This window comes from Notothenia rossii (assembly GCF_949606895.1).
Source record: "Notothenia rossii genome assembly, chromosome: 3".
In the NCBI taxonomy this organism is placed as follows: domain Eukaryota; kingdom Metazoa; phylum Chordata; class Actinopteri; order Perciformes; family Nototheniidae; genus Notothenia; species Notothenia rossii.
In genome coordinates this window covers 7,775,469-7,795,910 of record NC_136901.1, presented here as the reverse complement: position 1 = coordinate 7,795,910, position 20,442 = coordinate 7,775,469, and the positions used below count along the sequence as shown (strand labels likewise).

The window sequence follows — 20,442 nt, the reverse complement described above, 5'->3', positions numbered from 1 at the left end:
CAACATAAAATCTTATTGTGAAATAAGTTTGACTAAAATGACAAATGATTGGTTTTGGCTAGACTAGTTTGACTGAAATGTTCTATATAATCTGATGACTAAAAAAGATTCAACCGTTTTCATTGACAAAAAGTAGACTAAAATAATTAGTTTTATTTGACTAAAATGCTCAGACTTTTAGTCGACTAAATCTTGACTAAAATATTTACTGTTTTAGTCGACTTAAGGGCAGACCATGACGTGAGGAGGCGACGTGTGTCTGAGGTTTACCTGGCTGTGATCTGGGTCATTGGTTTCAGGCTGAGGGAGGAGGCCACCTGTCTGAGATGCAAAGTGTGATCTGAATTAGGATGTAACTTAATCCCCCGTGTGAACTGCAGTGAGCTCCACATAAACCTCCTTGGGGTCGAAAACCACTCTATCAAATTGCAGCGGCGAATAATCGGACTTTAATCGCTTTACTACCACAAACTTGTTATTGCATTACATTTATTAGATTCTCGGTTTGTCTGTCTATCTTCTTTTTTATGGAGTAATTCTATTTCATTCCAAATGATTGTGAGGACGCTAAGATTTAACATATTGAAGCAGAAGCAATAGTTTTTTTTTTGTGTTGCTGCTTACTTTAATTGAACGATCACCTTGGGGTCAATCTGATAAAGCCTCGGCCTCCTTTCCTCTGGCGATGGCTATCCCGCCAGATTGAAACCAAAGGGGGATATGTCTCCTGACCCGGCTGCCTTCCTAATCCTCAGTGCCCAGATTACCCCCCCCCCACCGCCCTCCTGGCAGACTGGCAATGTGCACCAGAGCTGGGACAGGATAAAGACTGAAGGAGAGAGGCTGGTGGTGTCTCCTCCTGTAATATGCTAACACTCTGCTGCTGATATGTCTCATCATTTGTTTCGTCTGCTTTTTCTTTATGTCCATCTGTCGGTAGATTTCTGCACTGGAAATGAAAAACAACCCATCTTACTGTTCTTATCCTTTCTCTTGTAAAATGCTCATTAGGACAGAACTGCACAACGACATTCAAAAAGACAAGAAAGAAATAAAAATGTGTGCAGTGATGACATTCTGAGCTTTAGGACTCATTCCTGCACCACTCTGTATACGTACATACATACATTCATTCATACACATATATCCTATGTACACACAAACACACCTTCAGGTAATTGCAGTGATTATTTCTGTTGACAGAGGATTTGTCTTTTGACGTAGCCAGCACTGAATAATCATTCTTTACCTCTAAACTACCCCTATCACCGTTTACACGTCTTTTCCCTGATTTCCTCCCTCTCTCTTTCTCCGGCTCTCCTTCCTCACATCATTTCGGTTTCCCCTGACCTTCTGCTCGAGCCCAAAGGCTTATTGTCCAATTCATCTGTCCTCCAATCTCTCCCCATTGTGCTTATTGTTCCTCTCACTTTCTCCTCCTCCCGTTCCTGCCTCCGCCATCATCCAGATACTTTGATTTATAAGCTTGCAGCAAAGGCTCCCCCTCCTCCTCCTCCTCCTCCTCCTCCTCCTCCTTCAGCCGAAGACAGAGCATTTGAGAGATAGCAGTAGAGAGGCTGAAAGGCGGGGAGGGGATTTGCCAGCCAAAAGAGGAAGGCACAAAGCATTTGAATGTCGGCGAGCGTTTGCCACAGATTTGCGTACCTGTGCCTGAAGCGGACAGGAAGTGGGTTTTCTCTCTTTCAGTAAGCGACAGGGAGAGGCCAGAAGGTGGGCAGATACGGTCGCAGTGAAACTGGGCACCCAGGAAAGAGAGTTAATTAAAAGATAGCACGCACACGGACAACTTTTTAAACGATTATTCCAAAACTTCCTGCCCTCATGTTGAGCCGGATGGGACTTGATCTGTTCTCTGTGAGCGCTGCTCACTGATCTCCTTGCTGTGTGGCTGCACTTCCTTAAAGGAGCCCAACTTCTTTTCACAATCATATTTGTAATTAGTCTCCGTGCTTTAATGTTCAAAAAGCTCTTTATTTCTCTCATACTGCCTCTTTTCACCCTCTGTCTGAAACCAGAGCCCAGTCTGCTCTGATTGGTCAGCTGGCCGGCTCTGTCGTGATTAGTCAGCCACTCAGAGATGTCACGTACAATGTGTTGGAGTGCTAGACCAATCGTTTCAGGAGAACATGACTTGTTTTACTGTTATGACTTAGCAGTTGTTGACACTAATGCAGTGTAATGTTTATCTGGTTAATGGCTCGGGTAGGGCTGGGCAATTTCTTTTTAATTAAAAATTCGGCTTCCAACGGTTAGGAAAACAAAATAATAGAGATAAATTGATAACGGGCGACAGGAACAACAAAAACAAACACTGAGCAAGATTTGTTACCCAGTGGTGTCCGCACCACAAGGCAATTTAAGCAATTTGTTTAATCATCTGAAACACAGAGGGAACAAACAATAAAAAAAAGAGTAGAACCGAGAAAAGTAAATCGTGACTTCTTCCATCGCAACACATCTCTCTAATGCAACCTCGCTACATGCTATATGTTATTCATTTAAAGGGGCCAGATAATGCTTCTTTTGTACCTTTCCTGTAGTGTGTTTGCATATAGGTGTTTGTGCATGTAAACGGTCTTCCGGAACATAGTGACATCACTATGTAACACTCGTGTTTTAAAATAGTAATATGTCTTGTTTTCATAGACGCATGCGAGCTAAATCAATGCAAAGATTTACATTTCCCAGCTGCAAATGTGTCCAACTGGATGGATGACTCTCACATTGGAAGGAGACTTTTTGCCCCCGGGCTGTTGGGAGAGAATCAAGTCTGCAGTAAAGAAATATGCTATCCATCTCACAAAACAACATTTGTTTGCCTGCCAGTGCCGTCAAAACCGCTAACAAGATTAGGGAGTGCACAATGGCAGCGGTGCCTCTTCTCCCTCCCTCTCTTCTCTCCCCCATATTCCCTCCCATTTTGTTTCGAGCTCATTTGCCAGCACAATGCAGACATCCACCTCCTCTGCTCGGGAGCTGCAGCACAAACACACATGCAGGAAACTATGTATGATAATGTTGATTATACTTTTACTAAAGTAACATTTGGACTGCAGGTCTTTCACCTGTAATGGAGAATTTGAAGACTATAAATATTTCTACTTTGACTTAAGTAAAGAATATCTTACACACACACACACACACACACACACACACACACACACACACACACACACACACACACACATATACACATGCACTTGAACAAACCCTTGCCCCCGGCCAACCTGCTCCTGTGCTGTACACTATTCCCATAAATGGTGGTGTGTGTGTGTGTCAGAGTGTGTGTGTGTGTGTGTGTGTGTGTCAGAGTGTGTGTGTGTCAGTGTGTGTGTGTGTGTGTGTGTGTGTGTGTGTGTGTCAGAGTGTGTGTGTGTGTGTGTGTGTGTCAGTGTGTGTGTGTCAGATTGCTCCAGGCTGTGTTTGAGGGAATTTATTCCTATAAAAATATTGATTGTTTTGCTGCAAGATCGTGACTCGACAGCAGCCGACATATATGAACAGAGGCATTGAGAACTGCTCCGTTGAAGAGTTTGATTATAGGAAATCCAACACAACATATTAATGGGAAATGTGTTGCTACACTCCTTTTCTAGCTTATCTTCTGTGGTTTCTTGTTTCCATTATTCTCTCATCACAAAGAGGCCCCAATATGCTCCTGTTTGTTATTAAGCGTTACATCTGACTAAATCTCTGTCTGTGTCTCCTCTCACCCTCCAGGTGCCTACAGATGTTTCTATGGGTCTGTTGGCAGAGCCCCAGGTGGCCATGTTTTGTGGAAAACTCAACATGCACATCAACGTTCAGAGCGGCAAGTGGGAGCCGGACCCCTCGGGCACCAAGACCTGCATCGGTACCAAGGAGGGCATCCTGCAGTACTGCCAGGAGGTAAAGAGGGGGGGGGGGGGGTGGTGTGTGTGTGTGTGTGTGTGTGTGTCCCAACACAATAAACAGTCTGTAATCGGGTTAAGAATTTAGGCAGGACAGAATGCCTGTATCAGACTGTATTGCAATATCAATTTTTTTCTTTTCTAGCTGATTTCTTATTTGAGTTTTCTGTGTTTGTGCAAGTGAGGACAATTTTCAGACGTAGGTGGTACCAATAAAATGGACGCCAAGATGCCAAAAACACAAGATAATGTGAATATCAGAGCACAGACGGAGGAATTTGTTCCTGCTGGTCTGAGAGAATGTAAGAGCACAGAAGTCCATCACGAGTGGGTTGCAGTCTGCAGGCAGATTAGTTTCTTATTCACCAAAATCCCCAATTTGGCAGGTTGACACGATGCAGAAACTCTCAGTAAACAAGCTGCTTAAAGCCATGTGACTCTGATTTCATTAGACGATGTAGAACAAAACCCAAACGACACAGTGGACCTCTGTTTTTTTGGGCCAGCCGTGTACGCTATCACGGGAAGTGATAGAGAGGGTTGTCTGATAAACAGATAATGAGATTTCCATGAAGAAATCCAGAGATAACCAAAACAAGCTCACTCTCATCAGTTTAACATTTTGCACTTGAATATCAAACATATAAATAAAGATATGAGTTATCTTTTCCATCCCAAAACTGAATGTAGGATTGGATTTAGACTGAGAGATTGACAAGGTTATGGTAGCATCTTGTTTTCCTGTGCATTCGGAGAGACACAAGAGGAGAGGAAGCAGGAGAGAAGGTGTCGTGATACAAAATGAGGGTTGGTGGATTTGGACAGAGTAAACTAACTATTGTGCAAAATACAGGGGGACAGGGGGCATGTGGGGACATAGTCTCCTCTTTTAGACTTTATCATGTCACTATAATGTATTATAATACCCTGTGTGTGTGTAGGTGTACCCAGAGCTGCAGATCACCAACGTAGTGGAGGCCAACCAGCCAATCAGCATCCAGAACTGGTGCAAGAAGGGCCACAAGCTGTGTCGCAGTCACATGCACATCGTGGTGCCCTACCGCTGCCTGGGTGAGTCCTGTCATCGATAATAATCTGGGAACGAAAAAACACCATTAATCACAATCTTAAAATACTAGTATCAAAAGATTATTGGACCAGTTGGTTTAAATGTGGCTTTGTACGAATGATAAATATGGATCCTGTGTTTCCTGCAGTGGGAGAGTTTGTGAGTGACGCCCTGCTCGTGCCTGACAAGTGCAAGTTCCTGCACCAGGAGCGCATGGACCAGTGTGAGAGCCACCTGCACTGGCACACCGTCGCCAAGGAGGTGAAAACAGACAGACAGACAGACAGACAGACAGACAGACAGACAGACAGACAGACAGACAGACACTTAACGAACAAGCAGGAACAGATACTGATCCATCTTTCTCATCCTGTGTGTGCGCAGTCCTGTGGAGACCGCACCATGAATCTCCACGACTACGGGATGCTGTTGCCGTGCGGTATCGACCGTTTCCGAGGAGTCGAGTTTGTGTGCTGTCCGGCGGAGGCGGAGCGAGACGCCGACAGCGCCGAGAAGGACGCTGATGATTCCGATGTCTGGTGGGGTGGAGCGGAGACTGATTACTCTGACAACAGGTACACACACACACACACACACACTCACACTCACACTCACACACACACACACACACACACACACACACACACACACACACACACACACACACAGACGAATGAGGGCAAGGCAGCAGCACATCAGTTGATCAGAGTGGCCGCCACTCTCATTTCCAGCATGAGGATAAATTGGAAGCAAACCGCAGTTAATTTAAAGTCTTTGTCCTTCCTCCCTCACACCCATCCTTCCTCATTTCCTCATCACCCCTCTTTCCCTGTCCCCTCCCCTTCCTCCCAATTTCCTCTCCGTATGTCTCCTTCCTCCCGTACCTTCATTTTTCCATCTTCCCCCCCTCCCCCCCTTTTCCTCCCAGTATGGTGCGGGAGCCGGAGCCAGTGGAGCAGCAAGAGGAAGCGAGGCCATCTGTGGTGCAGGAGGACGAGGACGAGGAAGAGGAGGAGGAGGAGGAGGAGGTAGCCCCGGAAAAGAACGAGGAAGCAGCAGCAGAGGATGAGGACGAGGAAGATGAGGAAGAGGACGTGCTGGATAACGACCAGGATGGAGACGGAGAGGAGGACGAAGAGGCAGTGGAGGAGGAGGAGGAGGAAGACGAGGACGAGGAGGAGGGAGATGACGTCGTGCTCGACACGTTCGAAGATGACGCCGACGAGCCCACCACCAACGTTGCCATGACGACCACCACCACTACCACCACCACCGAGTCTGTGGAGGAGGTTGTCAAAGGTAAGAATTTTTTTTTCTTTTTCTGACTAGCTATAAATAGTTTTTCTTTTTCATCATCAGGGTGTGAGGAGGCCTGCTCTAAATGAACTGCGTTTTGTACATCCACATTTCTCTTATGCATTTTGTGGGTTTTCCCTTTCCTGTCGTGTGTTATACAAACAGTTCCCACACTTTAAATTAATGTGACACAAGCACACAACACGTGTTTTTTTATGCTTTGCTAAACACAAATTAATTCCCTTCTGTCATTTTTCTTATTGTGCTCATTTATTTTTTCAGAGCTTTCATTAGCTACGTCCCATTACTATCACAACAGCTTTGTTTCTTCATTTACGGTTAAATTGGTCTTGAATTAAATTCCAAGATGCATAAATAGCTGGCTCTCTTCCTGCTAGATTAGATCAGATTGGACATGTTACAGCGGCATGTAAAAACACATTGCACATGGATTATAAAACACAAATGAAAACCATGTTATATAAGAGCTGGTGAAATCACAGCTTCAATCAGCAAAAGTGTAAAGGGCATACCTGTTGAGCTAAAGAGACTTCTCTGTGGAGGTGTGTGTGTGTGTGAATCATGACAAGTGTGTGTGTCCTCCCAAGATGTGTGCTGGTCCAATGCAGAGACCGGTCCGTGCCGGGCCATGCTGCCCCGCTGGTTCTTTGACCCCCAGGAGGGCCGCTGTGCTCAGTTTATCTACGGCGGCTGCGGAGGCAACAGGAATAACTTTGACTCAGAGGAGTACTGCCTGTCTGTGTGCAGCAGCGTCAGTAAGTCTCCATTAGCAGCCGGTGTGTCTCTAACCCTCGCTTTTAACTCCCTTCCTGGCTGACCTTTAGTTTTTCCTCGCCGTCCGTGTTTTGTCTGTCAAACAAACAAGTGTGTTTTCTCTCAAAAGAGACTTTCCTCAAACCTCTTTTGGATTCTTAAAGCCTCAAATATGATCGTGTGTGCACCCCCCCCTTCATTCTCACACTGCTTCTTCTTATGTGCTGGAAAACCTGCCTTTCCTTGAGCTTCTTCAGACCCACAATGAAACATTGATTGATTGATTGATGGTTTTCCCTCCTTCTTGCTATATTTAGTTATCAGATTTTCCTAATAATGAAAGGTGAGCTCGTCAGTCACAAAGGGAACTGATTGGGTTTCAAATAGCTGCCCTTTGTCATCGCCGTGTGTGTGAGTGTGTAGTGGAAGGTGTTCTAAGTGTTTGGCTGATTTCAGTGACCTTGCTCAAAATGTGTGTGTGTCTCTGTCAGGAAGAGCATGATCTGCCCCGCAGCAAAATGGAGTCATGCTCTCTCCATCCCCCTGTATTTTAATCTAATTGTATCCGTACCGAGTGTGTGTGTGTGTGTGTGTAGGTGAGAGTGTGTGTGCTTTGGTGTGGGATTTCTAGGGAGTGTGAAAGTGCTGCAGTATCTTATGTCCTCCACTGCAAAACACAAACTCTCACATGTCGCCATCTTTGTTGTCAATATTTCCTTTTTCATTATTTTTAATTTTCTGACTTTAATTCTGCTGTGTGCAGGATGTAACTTGATGAAGTGAGAAATTGTGATTGCTCGGCTCAGGACAAAGGGAAAAACATCTCTTTGCTGTTTTCTTTTCATCCTGTGCTCCACTACAGGAAATACTTAAGTACGCTTTTTGACATATTTCCACTTAAAGGTGGGGTAGGTAATTCCCTTCAGAAACACTTGTTACTATATTCCATGGAATGCTCTTAACATCCCGATAGCAATGAATATATGAAATGCTTTGACAAAAAATACATAAACAAATGTCATCTGTGGAAGCCGTGGCGCTGTAAAAAGCACGACCAATTATCTGAGCCGGTCCGGCTAAAACAACTGGATGGCCTACCTGCCTGTCAGCCTTCCATCTCGTGCCCTCATTGGTCATGTGCGTGTCCGTGTGTGTTGGAGGAGGGGCTCTGTAAGGAAGTCTGAAGGAAGGGGCAGTACTTTCAAATTCCAGCGCACTCGAGCTGGTTTCTCCATTCTTATCTCCCCTACCTTTTAACTTGAGTAAATGTACTTTCCACCACCACTTTAGCAGCTTTTGAAAGATAATGAACTTTCAAATCCTTAAATCCACATTTCATGCCATCATATTTCTCGCTGGTAAGTCGACAACATTTCAGTCTGTGCTTTGAAGCCGAGGGGAGTCAGTGGCCGTTTCTCAATGTCGAGTAAAGCTGCTGCAGAGCCACTATTTCAAGCATACTACGTCATCGAGTGGCGCCGAATGCTGGGCAGTTAAACAGTCCTTCGGCGCCACTCAATGACGTAGTATACTTGAAGTAGTGGCTCTGCAGCAGCTTTACTCAACATTGAGAAACGGCCATTGTTTCACAGAGAGCAGACTTATATAAAAGAGGAAGGGTTTTCTCTCTCCTACACAAAAGACTACCGGTCATCTGAGGCTTGTTTGCTTTCGGAGGCGGTTGGCTTCCAGCTACTACCTAGTTTCTTCCTCTCACTAACCCTTTCAACCCATCTAAGAGGCCTTTTATGCTTATTCCGTGTGTTGTATAGGTTTTTGTGCACGTGAATGACCTGAAAACACTCAAATCCCAATTGTAGGCTAAGGGGGGTGGGGGGCTCTCTAAACGGTTGACCAATCACAGCAGTCTGGTTTCAGACAGAGGGTGAAAAGAGTAGGAGACAGTCAAAGTAGAAGCACAAAATACTAATATGACCCTGAAAATGAGCATACAAGGGCCTTTAAGTGTTTAGTGTGTGCAAGATAGACCAATTCAAAGACGCCTTTTAACCCGTTTACTTCCTTTTCACACAGTACCCACAGCCACGCCCAGCTCCCCCGACGCCGTGGACCACTACCTGGGGACGCCAGCGGACGAAAATGAACACGCCCACTTCCAGAAGGCCAAAGAGAGCCTGGAGGCCAAACACCGCGAGAGGATGTCGCAGGTAGGACGGATAGGAGGGAGGGAAGGAAGGAAGGAAGGAAGGAAGCAGAGGATATTTAGCAGACTGAACGCTCATCAGCAGTTGATGCATACACATGAATGAGTCAAAGATTAAGACGGCTTTTTTAACCCATTGTCCCCAGCAATGACAAACAACAACTGCAACCCCCTTAAAGTTTAGTTTTTTTTACCATCATATCTACAGGCGCAACATCCTCTGATTCCACACAGTTGGTTTCATACTCTTTCTATGGCAAAGGCCTGGGTTTAATTAAAGAAACACCCTGTGAGACAGAGAGGGTGACACTGAGGTACTATCTTGCCAAAAAAGGGACCAGAAACGGTTTATGTGGTAATAACAACTTTATTATCCTGCAGAAACTCCCTCCTTTTCTCAATCTTATTTTAATTTGAAGCTCGAAATCACCAGACTTTTCCATCGTTCTTTACACAGAGAGAGATGATTAAAGTTTAAACGGCTCCCCAGACCCTCAACTTGGGATTTCTTTCAGATGTGACCCAGGATCTTTTTCTACATTTCAGGTGATGAGAGAGTGGGAGGAAGCCGAGAGGGAAGCTAAGAACCTCCCCCGCGCTGACAAGAAGGCCGTCATCCAGGTAAAAAAAGGACATGCTGGATGCGTACAACCACAGGATATTTTGCGGTGTGCTTTTGTATCTATGTGTTGCAATTTGTGCAGCGCTTCCAGGAGAAGGTGGAGGCGCTGGAGCAGGAGGCAGCCAGCGAGCGGCAGCAGCTGGTGGAGACGCACATGGCCCGGGTGGAGGCTCTGCTCAACGACCGCCGGCGCCTGGCTCTGGAGAGCTACCTGACGGCGCTGCAGCTGGACCCCCCCCGGGTACGCTCTGACAGAACACTGGATGCAATGTCCTCTTACAGATCTCACTGTCGTCCTGTCATTTCCAAAATGTCTGGTTCATATCTGAATCACCCGGACCTTCTGATATGGAGAGCCAGGGTTCTTACGGTCATTAAAAACCTGGAAAAGTCATGGAAATTCAAAATGCTAATTCCAGGTCCTGGAAAAGTTTTGGAAAACAATATTTTTCCCAAAGTTTTGGAAAAGTCATGGAAATTGAACTAAAGTTGCATCAAATATAATGTATATGTTATTTAATCGCCAAAATAGTAATACTATAATGATAATAAATACTGTATCGTATAGTAATGAAACGTAAAATGGCATTTAACTCTTGAGGTGTTTTGCTGGTGAGAGATTTGAGTTGCTTTAGCGTGTAGAAGCTAGTCAGCCTATTTGATTTGTTTTAGATAGGACCAACATCTTTCATATGCAGACCTTATTTTCCTGTTCCATATTAAAATAAACCATTGTCAGTGGTACGCTGAGAAAGAGTAATTTTTTGGTCATGGAAAATTAGCTAAAGGTTATTGAAAATCCTTGGTGAAAAAGTGTATGAACCCTGGAGAACACAACGGGTGGAAAACATTGTTTCCGTCTGCTTTGTATCGTGTTCTACACATTTCACAACGATTGGTTTCCCGATCCAGACTGTACATAAACAAATCCCCCCGCCCTTCCTCTGCCCCTCACCACCTGTCATCTTCTGCTGCAGCCTCGCCACGTCTTCAGCCTGCTGAAGAAGTACGTTCGTGCCGAGCAGAAGGACCGGCAGCACACCCTCAAACACTATGAGCACGTCCGCATGGTGGATCCCAAGAAGGCTGCGCAGATCAGACCTCAGGTCGCAGCGTGATTACACTTATAGACAGCCACTTTGCTAAACATGGTGTGCAGTGTACTTATGTGCATGTGTGTGTGTTAACAGGTAGTGACCCACCTGCGCATCAGTGAGGAGCGTATGAACCAGTCTATGGATCTCCTCTACAAGGTGCCCGGGGTGGCCGACGACATCCAGGACCAAGTCGGTGAGTCATTTTGAGACCTGTAGCAAAAATGTTTACAGAAATACAAATAAAACTAAGTACAGTAAAACCGACCAATAAAGAAAACCTATGAACACACACACGAGGTCATAGCACTGTGTGGCTGCGCATGAGATAAATCAAGACACTCTGTTCTGATTGTGTTATATGTCACAAAGAGATTACATCGCTCTGAATTCCAGCAACTGAACACACCATTGTTTTGTTGATTAGGACATTTTGTTGTGCCTAATTCTTCTGTTCAGGGTCAAATTACACCGTTTGCTGGGAACATAAATCTCTCTCTCTCTCTCTCTCTGTCGCCCCTCTCTCTCGGTTTTTGGGTTTATTGGAGTTTTGTGCGTCACGCTGCCATCTGTGTCTCTGTCTCGGAGATTCTCACAGTCTGTGCTGCGCGGCAAAACACAGGACCAAACATACGCAGAAGAAGAAGATATATGACATTTCTTAAGAGGCTGTCTGTCCCTTTTTTCCTTTAATACAAACACCTGTCAGCTTTTTTAATCGGAATTATTAAACACGTTGGAGCAACTAAAGTTCAAATAAAAGTCGCTAAGAGGCTCAACTAGGCTCTTTGCTGTGACGTCATCCTAGAGAAGTCTAAACAAACAAATAAGAAATACATTTTATCAGTCAATTATATTGCAGATGTGTTTATATATATATATATTAGAGCGTTTTCATATATTATATAGCATTTTAATATATACAATTATATTGCATGTATATTTTTCAATCATCACTGAGAGCTTTTTAAGGTGTGACTTACTGAAGACAACAAGATGCGAGAAGTTTGCTAATATAATAATTTGATAATTGACGTCTCCTCTTCCTCCTTTGTTTGACTTCTGTCCTCTCCCTCCCTCCCTCTCTCCTCCCTCCCTCTCTCCTCCCCCCTGCAGAGCTCCTGCAGAGGGAGCTGGCGGAGATGGCCCAGCAGCTGGCCAACATGCAGACGGACGTGAGGGTGAGTTACGGCAACGACGCCCTGATGCCGGACCAGGAGCTGGGAGACGGTCAGATCGAGCTGCTGCCCCAGGAGGACTCGCTGAACCTGGGGGGGGTGGGCTTCATCCACCCTGAGAGCTTCAACCAGCCCAACACAGAGAACCAGGGTACATACAGAAATGAGCCCTAAATGCTGTAAAGCAACATGCAATCCACTCTTGGCTTCGTATGCTTTTTTGTGCTTGAAAATAATGTCAAAATAATTTCTTTCCTCAATCTCTTTCTAGTTGAGCCAGTGGACTCTCGCCCCAATTTTGACCGAGGCATTCCCACACGACCAGGTTCGTGCAGACGTAGCTCACAACATGGCTCCATCTCTCTCCTTCTGTACACAATTGTTTGCACAGCAGAATCCACTTGACTTCCATTGAGGCGCTGGCTGAACTATATATACACACACACCATATATTACATTCATAATGTTGCAAGATCTAACATCTCTAATATTAACTTCCTTCCCTTCGCAGTGACTGGAATGAAGATGGAGGCGATGCCCGAGCTGAGGATGGAGACGGAGGACAGACAGAGCACCGAATACGAAGTCCACCACCAGAAACTGGTACACCACACACACACACACACACACACACACACACACACACACACACACACACACACACACACACACACACACACACACACCGTGAAACACAGGTGGGATAGGGTAAGGGGCGGGACATCTCCAAGCGGGTCACTGATCACAACAGAGCCGGCCAGCTAACCAATCAGAGCAGACTGGGCTCTGGTTTCAGACAGAGAGTGAAAAGAGGTGCTGCAGCACAGGCAGTATGAGAGCAATAAAGACCTTTTTGAACATTAAAGCATGGAGACATGTCCCAGCTCTGCTCTCATTCGATATCCCTTCATATATTGAGACTCATGAATGATCATGGAGAAACACACAAGCATGTAAAAATATGTGATGCATTTACTGACACATGCTAGCTTGCACTCTGCTCTCTCTTTTCCATAAGATCACACGCACGCATGCATGCACACACACACACAGGTCTCCATCTATGGTAAACTCTCAAGGTTGTCACCATGGATACGGGTGTCTATGGAGACAGCTGTGACAATGCGTGCGTCACACTGTCAAGTCTTTATACGCAGGTATTTTTCTAAAACAATATCTATTCATTAATCCCATCCAATGTGGTAATCCCAGCACACAAAAAATAAACCTCAATTCATCCCCAAATCCAAAGCCGTGCACCTGATTCCCCTCACCTCCAGGCTTTAATCGCTTAATCCCTACATTTTATAACGTATCACATTTCCTGCATTGACAAAAAGCAGCCAGCGTGTAAAGCAGCCTCCCTGAGTCGACTCCTAATTTAATATTCTCCGTAACCCCCCGATCAGTGTACTGCAGGATTTATTTATTATTTGTATTGAATGTATTTATTTTGTCCGGCTCATGGCAATGAATATCAAATGGATACTTTACTTACATTTCCTATGTTTATATATCCTATTTTACCTTTTTATTCTTACTTTTTATGTTTAACAAATGTCTTGATTTATTTATTTATCATTTTATTCATCTTACTTTTTCATATATTGTATTTATATTTTATTTAAAGGTCCCATGCTTTTCCGCTTTTTCTGCATGTAAACGGTCTGCAGAGTCACAAACCCTCAAAGTACAGCCTGTAGTAAAACTCTTAACACAGAGAAGACCTGTCTGTGCTGCCCCAGAACGCCTCGCTGGACATTTCTCTTTTTCCATTTGTTTCTTCCGGGAACCAAGTGACGTAACGACGACCACACACACACACACACACACACACACACACACACACACACACACACACACACACACACGTGCGCTCAGGATGAGTTTTGCCGTGTCTGACCCCACGCAGCAACCAGGAAACGACACCAGTAATCCAGCTCACACCGTCCGCTCCTCGAGTCTCAAAGGGCGGAGCAGACCCCACGCAGCATTCTCATCTGTTTGTCATTACTGGTGTCATTTTCTGGTTGCTAACTAACGCCATTGTAACACATAAACACACATAGGGGGGGGGGGGGGGGGGGGGGGGCAGGTGCTCGAACAAGGCGTTTAGGACAGAGAGTGAATACACATACTATACAGAGATGCTGGATGAGAAACCAATGTGAGTTTGGAACATTGAACAATGTAAATCTATTCTAGTAGACCTCAACAATGGATTTATGATCTGTAGAAATGGCCATGACATGCGAGCTTTAAATCATTCTAAAATGGAACAACGGTCGAGGTCTGATTCTGATGAATATAACATCTTCACTTCAAGTTCACCAGTCTCCGCTCCACTCAGGGTTGCGATGGGTTTTTGTTATCATCTTAATTGTTGTGTTGTTTGTTGGTCTCATTATCCCCTCTGGTCAGAAGACGCCTTTTGCTTCCATTACTTTTGTTTCTGCACTAAAGCATTTCATTTTTGTATCTGTCCTCGAAGTACTGTGTAGGAGCTGAGTCATACTGCGTTGTGCTCCGCTTTCTGTATATCAAGGACTTGCCAAATGCAAGTCAACGGCAGAAAAAGATCATTCCCTAGCTTTTATATTTTAAAGCTACATTTGACTCGGTAATGACACTATTTTGGAAAACAGGTACATTTTTGGAAAGTGTAAACTCTCACAGAATGCAGTGCGATATCATTTTCATTGATGAAAACTAAAATAAATGAGCTGCAACTCTGGATGTTATTCTCCTGCAGTCGTATTCAAGGGGCCCTATTATGCTTCTTTTATAGTATTTGTGAATGGTCCTAAAGCCCAAAGTTCCATCACCTGACAGACCCTCTGCCCTTCACCCCCCGCAGGTCTTCTTCGCAGAGGACGTTGGCTCCAACAAGGGCGCCATCATTGGCCTGATGGTGGGAGGCGTCGTCATTGCAACTGTGATCGTCATCACCTTGGTGATGCTGAGGAAGAAGCAATACACCTCCATCCATCACGGAGTCATCGAGGTGAGAAACAGCTGACCTGTGTGTGTGAGCACCGCGTACAAGCTGTTCTGTACGGCAGTCAATCTGGCCTGTGTGTGTGTGTGTGTGTGTGGGAGGGGGCACGCGTGAGTGCAAGCTGCTTCATGTTGTAGATGTACGTATGGAGTATATAGGAGTTAGAGTCTGAAAAAAGGTCTTGATACGGTACACACCTTCTAAATGTATAATTATTTATATATTATCATCTGTTCAATTGAAGAATACGGTAGCTGTCGCAGCTTTGTTACTCTATTTTTGCCAATTACTACTGTATACAAAAACACTTCCAGGAAAGCATTAAAATGCTCTTAAAATGTAGATTTCCAATGTGTGTGTGTATATGTCTAACCGCCCCCCCCCCCCCCCCTCTTTTGGCTCCCTCCCAGGTGGACGCGGCCGTCACCCCCGAGGAGCGCCACCTGTCCAAGATGCAGCAGAACGGCTACGAGAACCCGACCTACAAGTTCTTCGAGCAGATGCAGAACTGAGGAGAATGTCACACACATTTAACACACACACACACACACACATCTCCTCCCACACATCAAACACCTCCCCTCCCCTCTCTCCTTCCTCCCCTATGTCTCCAAATAAGGCAGGTCATTGTGACTGAAATAGTCAATTACGACGATCAAACGGAGCGACAGTAGCCAGGGGTTCCTTGCGTTCCCTCCTGGGCGGGACCGCGTTCGTTCACGTCATCGGAGCGAGACGCCTTTTAATTAAAGCCCCGTGTTTTTATGTAGCTCCGCCTTGGCCTGCTGATGTATGGTATAAAAGAAGGCCCGCCCAGTGCAGAGAAACAAACCCACCCGTTGGGGAAAGGAGCGCTTTCTCTCCCCACTGATTCAGGGTTGGTGTGTTGTTGGGTTCTTCAGTGTCCGAGGTGTGGAGAATCTGACCTCTGATCAGTGGGATTTAAGACGCATGCTGACCCTGGGCTTCATTTAGAAAAAAGAGCCACATCATTAGTTGTCTCATATTCTTTTTACTGATTATACATAATAAAATATAGGCTTAAATCAAAGATATTTTTCTAAATGAAGCCCCTCACTACTGCACTCAATCTACAGTCTACACTGGCGTATCCCCCCCCCTCCTCTTCCTCCTCCTCCTCCTCCTCCTCCTCCTCCCTCCATCTTCTTTTAATTTTTACGACAGCTGGGCTGTGTTAAGTCACACGAGGCTCTTAAGGATATTCAGAGACGCTGATATTAAAGAGTATGCTGATGACGACGGTAGTAGTTATGTATTCTGAATGAGCTGTTTTTTTATTTTTCTCTTTTAGTTTCCAGTTTTGTTTTTCAAAAAAGATTGAAGAAAACAGAGGATTAAAAAAAATAAATATGTAAAGTCCTTTTTTTAAATTGTGTGTAATGTTACTGAAGTAATGCTGAAGTCTTAGCTGTTCCTATGTAGTGCATGACAACAGGATTCGGAAAAAAACACACAAACAGATCTTAACGCTGCTCTCTCCTGAGATCATTTCTCACATATAGATTGTCATTCTAGCAAGATTGTACATTTAGTATCTTCTCGTGATCACGTGACTTCAAACGATGAAAAATATATATAAATCTAGATGAACGGGCTCTGCTTTGATATCATGGAAAATACACATTTAAAAAGAGATCTGTGATTTTGGGATTTAAGTGTGTTTTTCTTGTCTTTTTTCTTTGTTCCCGACGCTTCATCTCTGTTTGCGTTTTCACGGAGATATATTGATCCTTATGCATCATTTTTTGTTGAATTCATGTTTTGTTGTTTGTGTGGAAAGGGGCATGTTGTGGGTGTGAAGGTGACAGGGACGGGAAATTGACAAATAAACGGGAGGTATCCGGCATGGGGGATGGGTTAGGGGATTACGTGTGTGTTTTGTCATTTTCAGTCTGGTGTTTCGTCCAGTTGTAAGCCAACACCGTCTTTTATTTTGTAATGATTCTTGCTGATAGAATAAGTGGAGAGCTGAGAGGAGGTGAGGAAGAGAGGGAATGACTTGCAGTTACGGTTGAATAGCCAGGCCTGCATATATATATATCATGGATTTTCACTCCTCTCCTTCCTTCCTCCCTCCCTTCCCCTTCCCTTTCCTTCAGGCATGCTTTACCATCAACACACTCCTCACTGTCGCCTGTATACATATGATGGGCATTGAGAGAGATTACAGCAAGTCAGGGAATAAAACAATCTCCCGTTCATCTCCATACAGTCATACTAAAGGTTTGTCCCCATGTTAACATTACATTGAAAGAAACACAGTGAGGAGATGGTGGGTTTTTATGAAGGCTGCAGTGGGGTGGGTCCTTTGGTTTTCAGTGTGCTCATGAGACGCCCAGCAGAGGGCAGTAGAGTAGACGAGGAAGCAGGATTTTCTTTCTATTGTTTTTTTTTTTCCTTCTCTGTGGGGTTATATTATATTGGTTTTGTTTTCCACTGTAATATTGTGCAGGCCATTTGCATCTACTGGGAAAACGCTTTCTACACTGTATTCCATAATAAAGTTTTGAATGTACATACAGATGCTCTGTCCGAGGTTTTTATTGTCCAATATATATTAGATAAGATAAACCTTTATTGAATGAACATGAAAATAAGGTCACTGTATATCATGTGAATGCCGTATTGCCTTCAGAGATCAGTTGTTGCATTGTTGACAGGAGTTTATTTTATAGGAGCACACACAATACTGCACAATAATCCATTGCAATGTAATACAACATTTAATGCTGTGCTTATTTATTTTTGCCAGTCCTCCGAGTGCCATTTAAAATAACACATTTTAAAGGAGTTCCGCCAACTATGTGATGTATTTGATTCTGTTGACTTATTCAGTATTTCCGGCTGAAGGACATAGAGGGCATAATGACACAAATTAAGTGAGGTCATTTCGCCAAAGGTTAGAGTAGTTTGCATTAAACTGAAACAAAACGATTGCAAACCCTATATGTAAATGATGTATTCAATAATAATAATAATAATAATAATAGATTTAATTTGTTAGCGCTTTTACAGGTGCTCAAAGACGCTTTACAGATAAAAGTGAAGAGAAAAGAAAAGAGAAGGATAATAATAAAATGAAATGTTAAGATCAAGGGGTTAAACTACAATCCATTTAACAAGCCGAGTAGAATTATTAATGTATTGGTGAAAAGTGTTTTCTCCATACATCAATGCATCATTACATAATAATAAAATTAACATTTAGGGAAATCTGAAATTGCAGAGATAAAAGTCAAAATAGTTAAGATTGAACAAACGATTCAACAATACTCCATACAATGACCTTCTGACGTGTTTATCACAAGGCAAACAGCGACAGCTGATGACATAATTTAATCATTTAACCTCTAAATAAACTATTTTTGGAATACATTTGCTGTCATTTGAGGTCACCTAAATATGCGCAGCGCTGCGCAAACAAGGCGCCTTTCTGACGTCCTCGAGCGCCACACGACTTCCCACAATCCACCGCGGTCTTCCACATTCGGATACTCAAAGTGTCAAATCCAAGGTGAGTGCTGCTTCTTGATATACACTATTAACCTTTTACTTTTACGCTATATGTCATGACTCTACATGCTGATTAATGTCTGTTTGTTTAATTGGAGAGTATAATGTTATCGGGACTTGCTGCAACACAATAAACGAGAGAGGACACGGTTTGAAAGTCTCCTAAGCTAACGCTATTTTAGCATGTTGGTATTAGTTCGCAATAAGTCAATGATAAACCAATGGTGCTCGACGTCGTTGTGACAATACTTATGTAAGCAAGTGTTTAACAAGTCACAGTTGTTAAATGTGTAGCTATCAGCCTCATTCACCAGAACCTCCGATGTGTACAACAGAAGCTAACGGATGCTAAATTAGATTATATCATGCTAGCGCTACTTAGCTATAGCTATATTGGAAGAATGTACTCATTATTTACCCGAGAATAAGTACTTATACCACACCGTAGAAATAGTTTAAGAAGCCTTAAATTGAAATACTAAATTATAGTAAAAGTACCTCAAAATTGTACACAGACACTTCAATGTTACATTCCATCTTAAGTTAAGTAGATGACCATTTCTGTAAAGTTTAATACAATCCCTTAATAAAGCATGTCAACATTTTAACCAGGATATAGTTTCAAGTCCCTTTTTGAGTTGTACGTTTCTCCATAATGTAATTTCAGGCTATGCAATTCCTACTAATATGAAACAGACTGAATCACATCCAGATACAGATTTAACCCGAGGCTGTTTGTTCCCTCAGATGGCACTTCACAGATTGTTCCAGCTGTCCTCCGTGCTGCGCTCCTGTGTGAGCCTGACGCTGCGCAGGAACATCGGCCTCTCTGCTGTGGTCTTCAACCGGGCCAAGGACCTCGACCCAATCCAGAAACTGTTCCTGGACAAGATCCGGTCCTACAAAACCAAGAGCGGGTAAGTCGATTTTACACAGCCCCATGACCTACACCCATACTTTGTCCAGTATTAGATTTCACTGATCAGACACAAGCATATTTGTCCTTCTCAACATGCAATTTAATTTCAGTCCTTGTTGCCTATTTATTTAAATGGTATCTGCTCCAGTCATCGCCGTTGATCACGCTCATCTTGTGAACATAATGTGATTTGCCTTGGCTGTTCCAGGGCGTCTGGTGGGGTTGTGGACGGAGATGCCTCCTACGATAAGAACGTGTCCGATGAGATTTTCAAGCTGCAGAGGCTTTATGGCGGAGGCGACCTCGACAGCTTCCCTGAATTAAAATTCACAGGTAAGACTGTTTTTGTCTCCTTTTATCTTCAATGACATATATGTGATGCTTTTAGTGCTTACAATAATTACATTTAATTATTTAAAAAATCTCGACCAACTATCGCTCATGATTTTTTTCTTCTTGTTTTGTTTTCCAGACCCCACGCATGATGAAGTGGCCAAGTGAATGCTGTCCATGTTGTGTACCTCCTACATGTCACAAATATGTTGTATTTAATAAAAAGATATTGGATTGAACATAGGTTTACTGGTTGTTAATTAAGCTGCCTTTGAAGGTTGCCAAACACTGGATTGTCTGGTGTTTTTTGTCATTCTTTCCACCAAATCCTTTACAGCATGGTTAAGTTGAGCATGCACAGGAAAGTAACATTTGGTAAACAAGTAAAAGTGTATAAACGGTGCTCTGCCCTTCAGAGGCCAGGTCTTCTTCACAGAGGACGTTGGCTCCAACAAGGGCGCCATCATCGGCCTGATGGGGGGGAGGCGTCGTCATTGCAACTGTGATCGCCAGAGGATAATATCACAGCCTAATTGTCTTTAGATATATT

At 43.8% G+C, this 20,442-nt stretch overlaps 2 protein-coding genes across 5 annotated transcripts in view; both read left to right on the top strand.

The window, feature by feature from the left end:
* appa (amyloid beta (A4) precursor protein a) overlaps positions 1–17,648 on the top strand; it is a 28,206-nt gene extending 10,558 nt beyond the window's left edge. The window contains exons 2-17 of one of the 3 annotated variants that reach the window (XM_079673039.1): positions 3,742–3,909; positions 4,853–4,982; positions 5,129–5,241; positions 5,365–5,555; positions 5,909–6,279; positions 6,885–7,052; positions 9,085–9,218; positions 9,761–9,835; positions 9,919–10,077; positions 10,814–10,942; positions 11,027–11,126; positions 12,047–12,259; positions 12,380–12,433; positions 12,620–12,711; positions 14,966–15,112; positions 15,517–17,648. In XM_079673039.1, coding sequence (XP_079529165.1) covers positions 3,742–3,909; positions 4,853–4,982; positions 5,129–5,241; positions 5,365–5,555; positions 5,909–6,279; positions 6,885–7,052; positions 9,085–9,218; positions 9,761–9,835; positions 9,919–10,077; positions 10,814–10,942; positions 11,027–11,126; positions 12,047–12,259; positions 12,380–12,433; positions 12,620–12,711; positions 14,966–15,112; positions 15,517–15,618 — 2,346 coding nt within the window. In that variant the 3' untranslated portion in view covers positions 15,619–17,648. The remainder of the gene's footprint in view (positions 1–3,741; positions 3,910–4,852; positions 4,983–5,128; positions 5,242–5,364; positions 5,556–5,908; positions 6,280–6,884; positions 7,053–9,084; positions 9,219–9,760; positions 9,836–9,918; positions 10,078–10,813; positions 10,943–11,026; positions 11,127–12,046; positions 12,260–12,379; positions 12,434–12,619; positions 12,712–14,965; positions 15,113–15,516) is intronic. The other 2 variants (XM_079673040.1, XM_079673041.1) reach the window with 2 other exon arrangements.
* Positions 17,649–18,504: 856 nt separating this feature from the next.
* On the top strand, positions 18,505–20,131 carry atp5pf (ATP synthase peripheral stalk subunit F6). 2 transcript variants are annotated; one of them, XM_079673054.1, is made up of 4 exons: positions 18,505–18,641; positions 19,388–19,557; positions 19,768–19,892; positions 20,032–20,131. In XM_079673054.1, exons 2-4 carry the CDS (start codon positions 19,388–19,390, stop codon positions 20,058–20,060), a joined length of 324 nt encoding a protein of 107 aa, XP_079529180.1. In that variant the 5' UTR covers positions 18,505–18,641; the 3' UTR covers positions 20,061–20,131. The 2 variants fall into 2 exon arrangements, with proteins under 2 accessions (XP_079529180.1, XP_079529181.1); XM_079673055.1 differs by lacking the exon at positions 18,505–18,641 and adding an exon at positions 18,732–18,893.
* Positions 20,132–20,442: the final 311 nt, after the last annotated feature.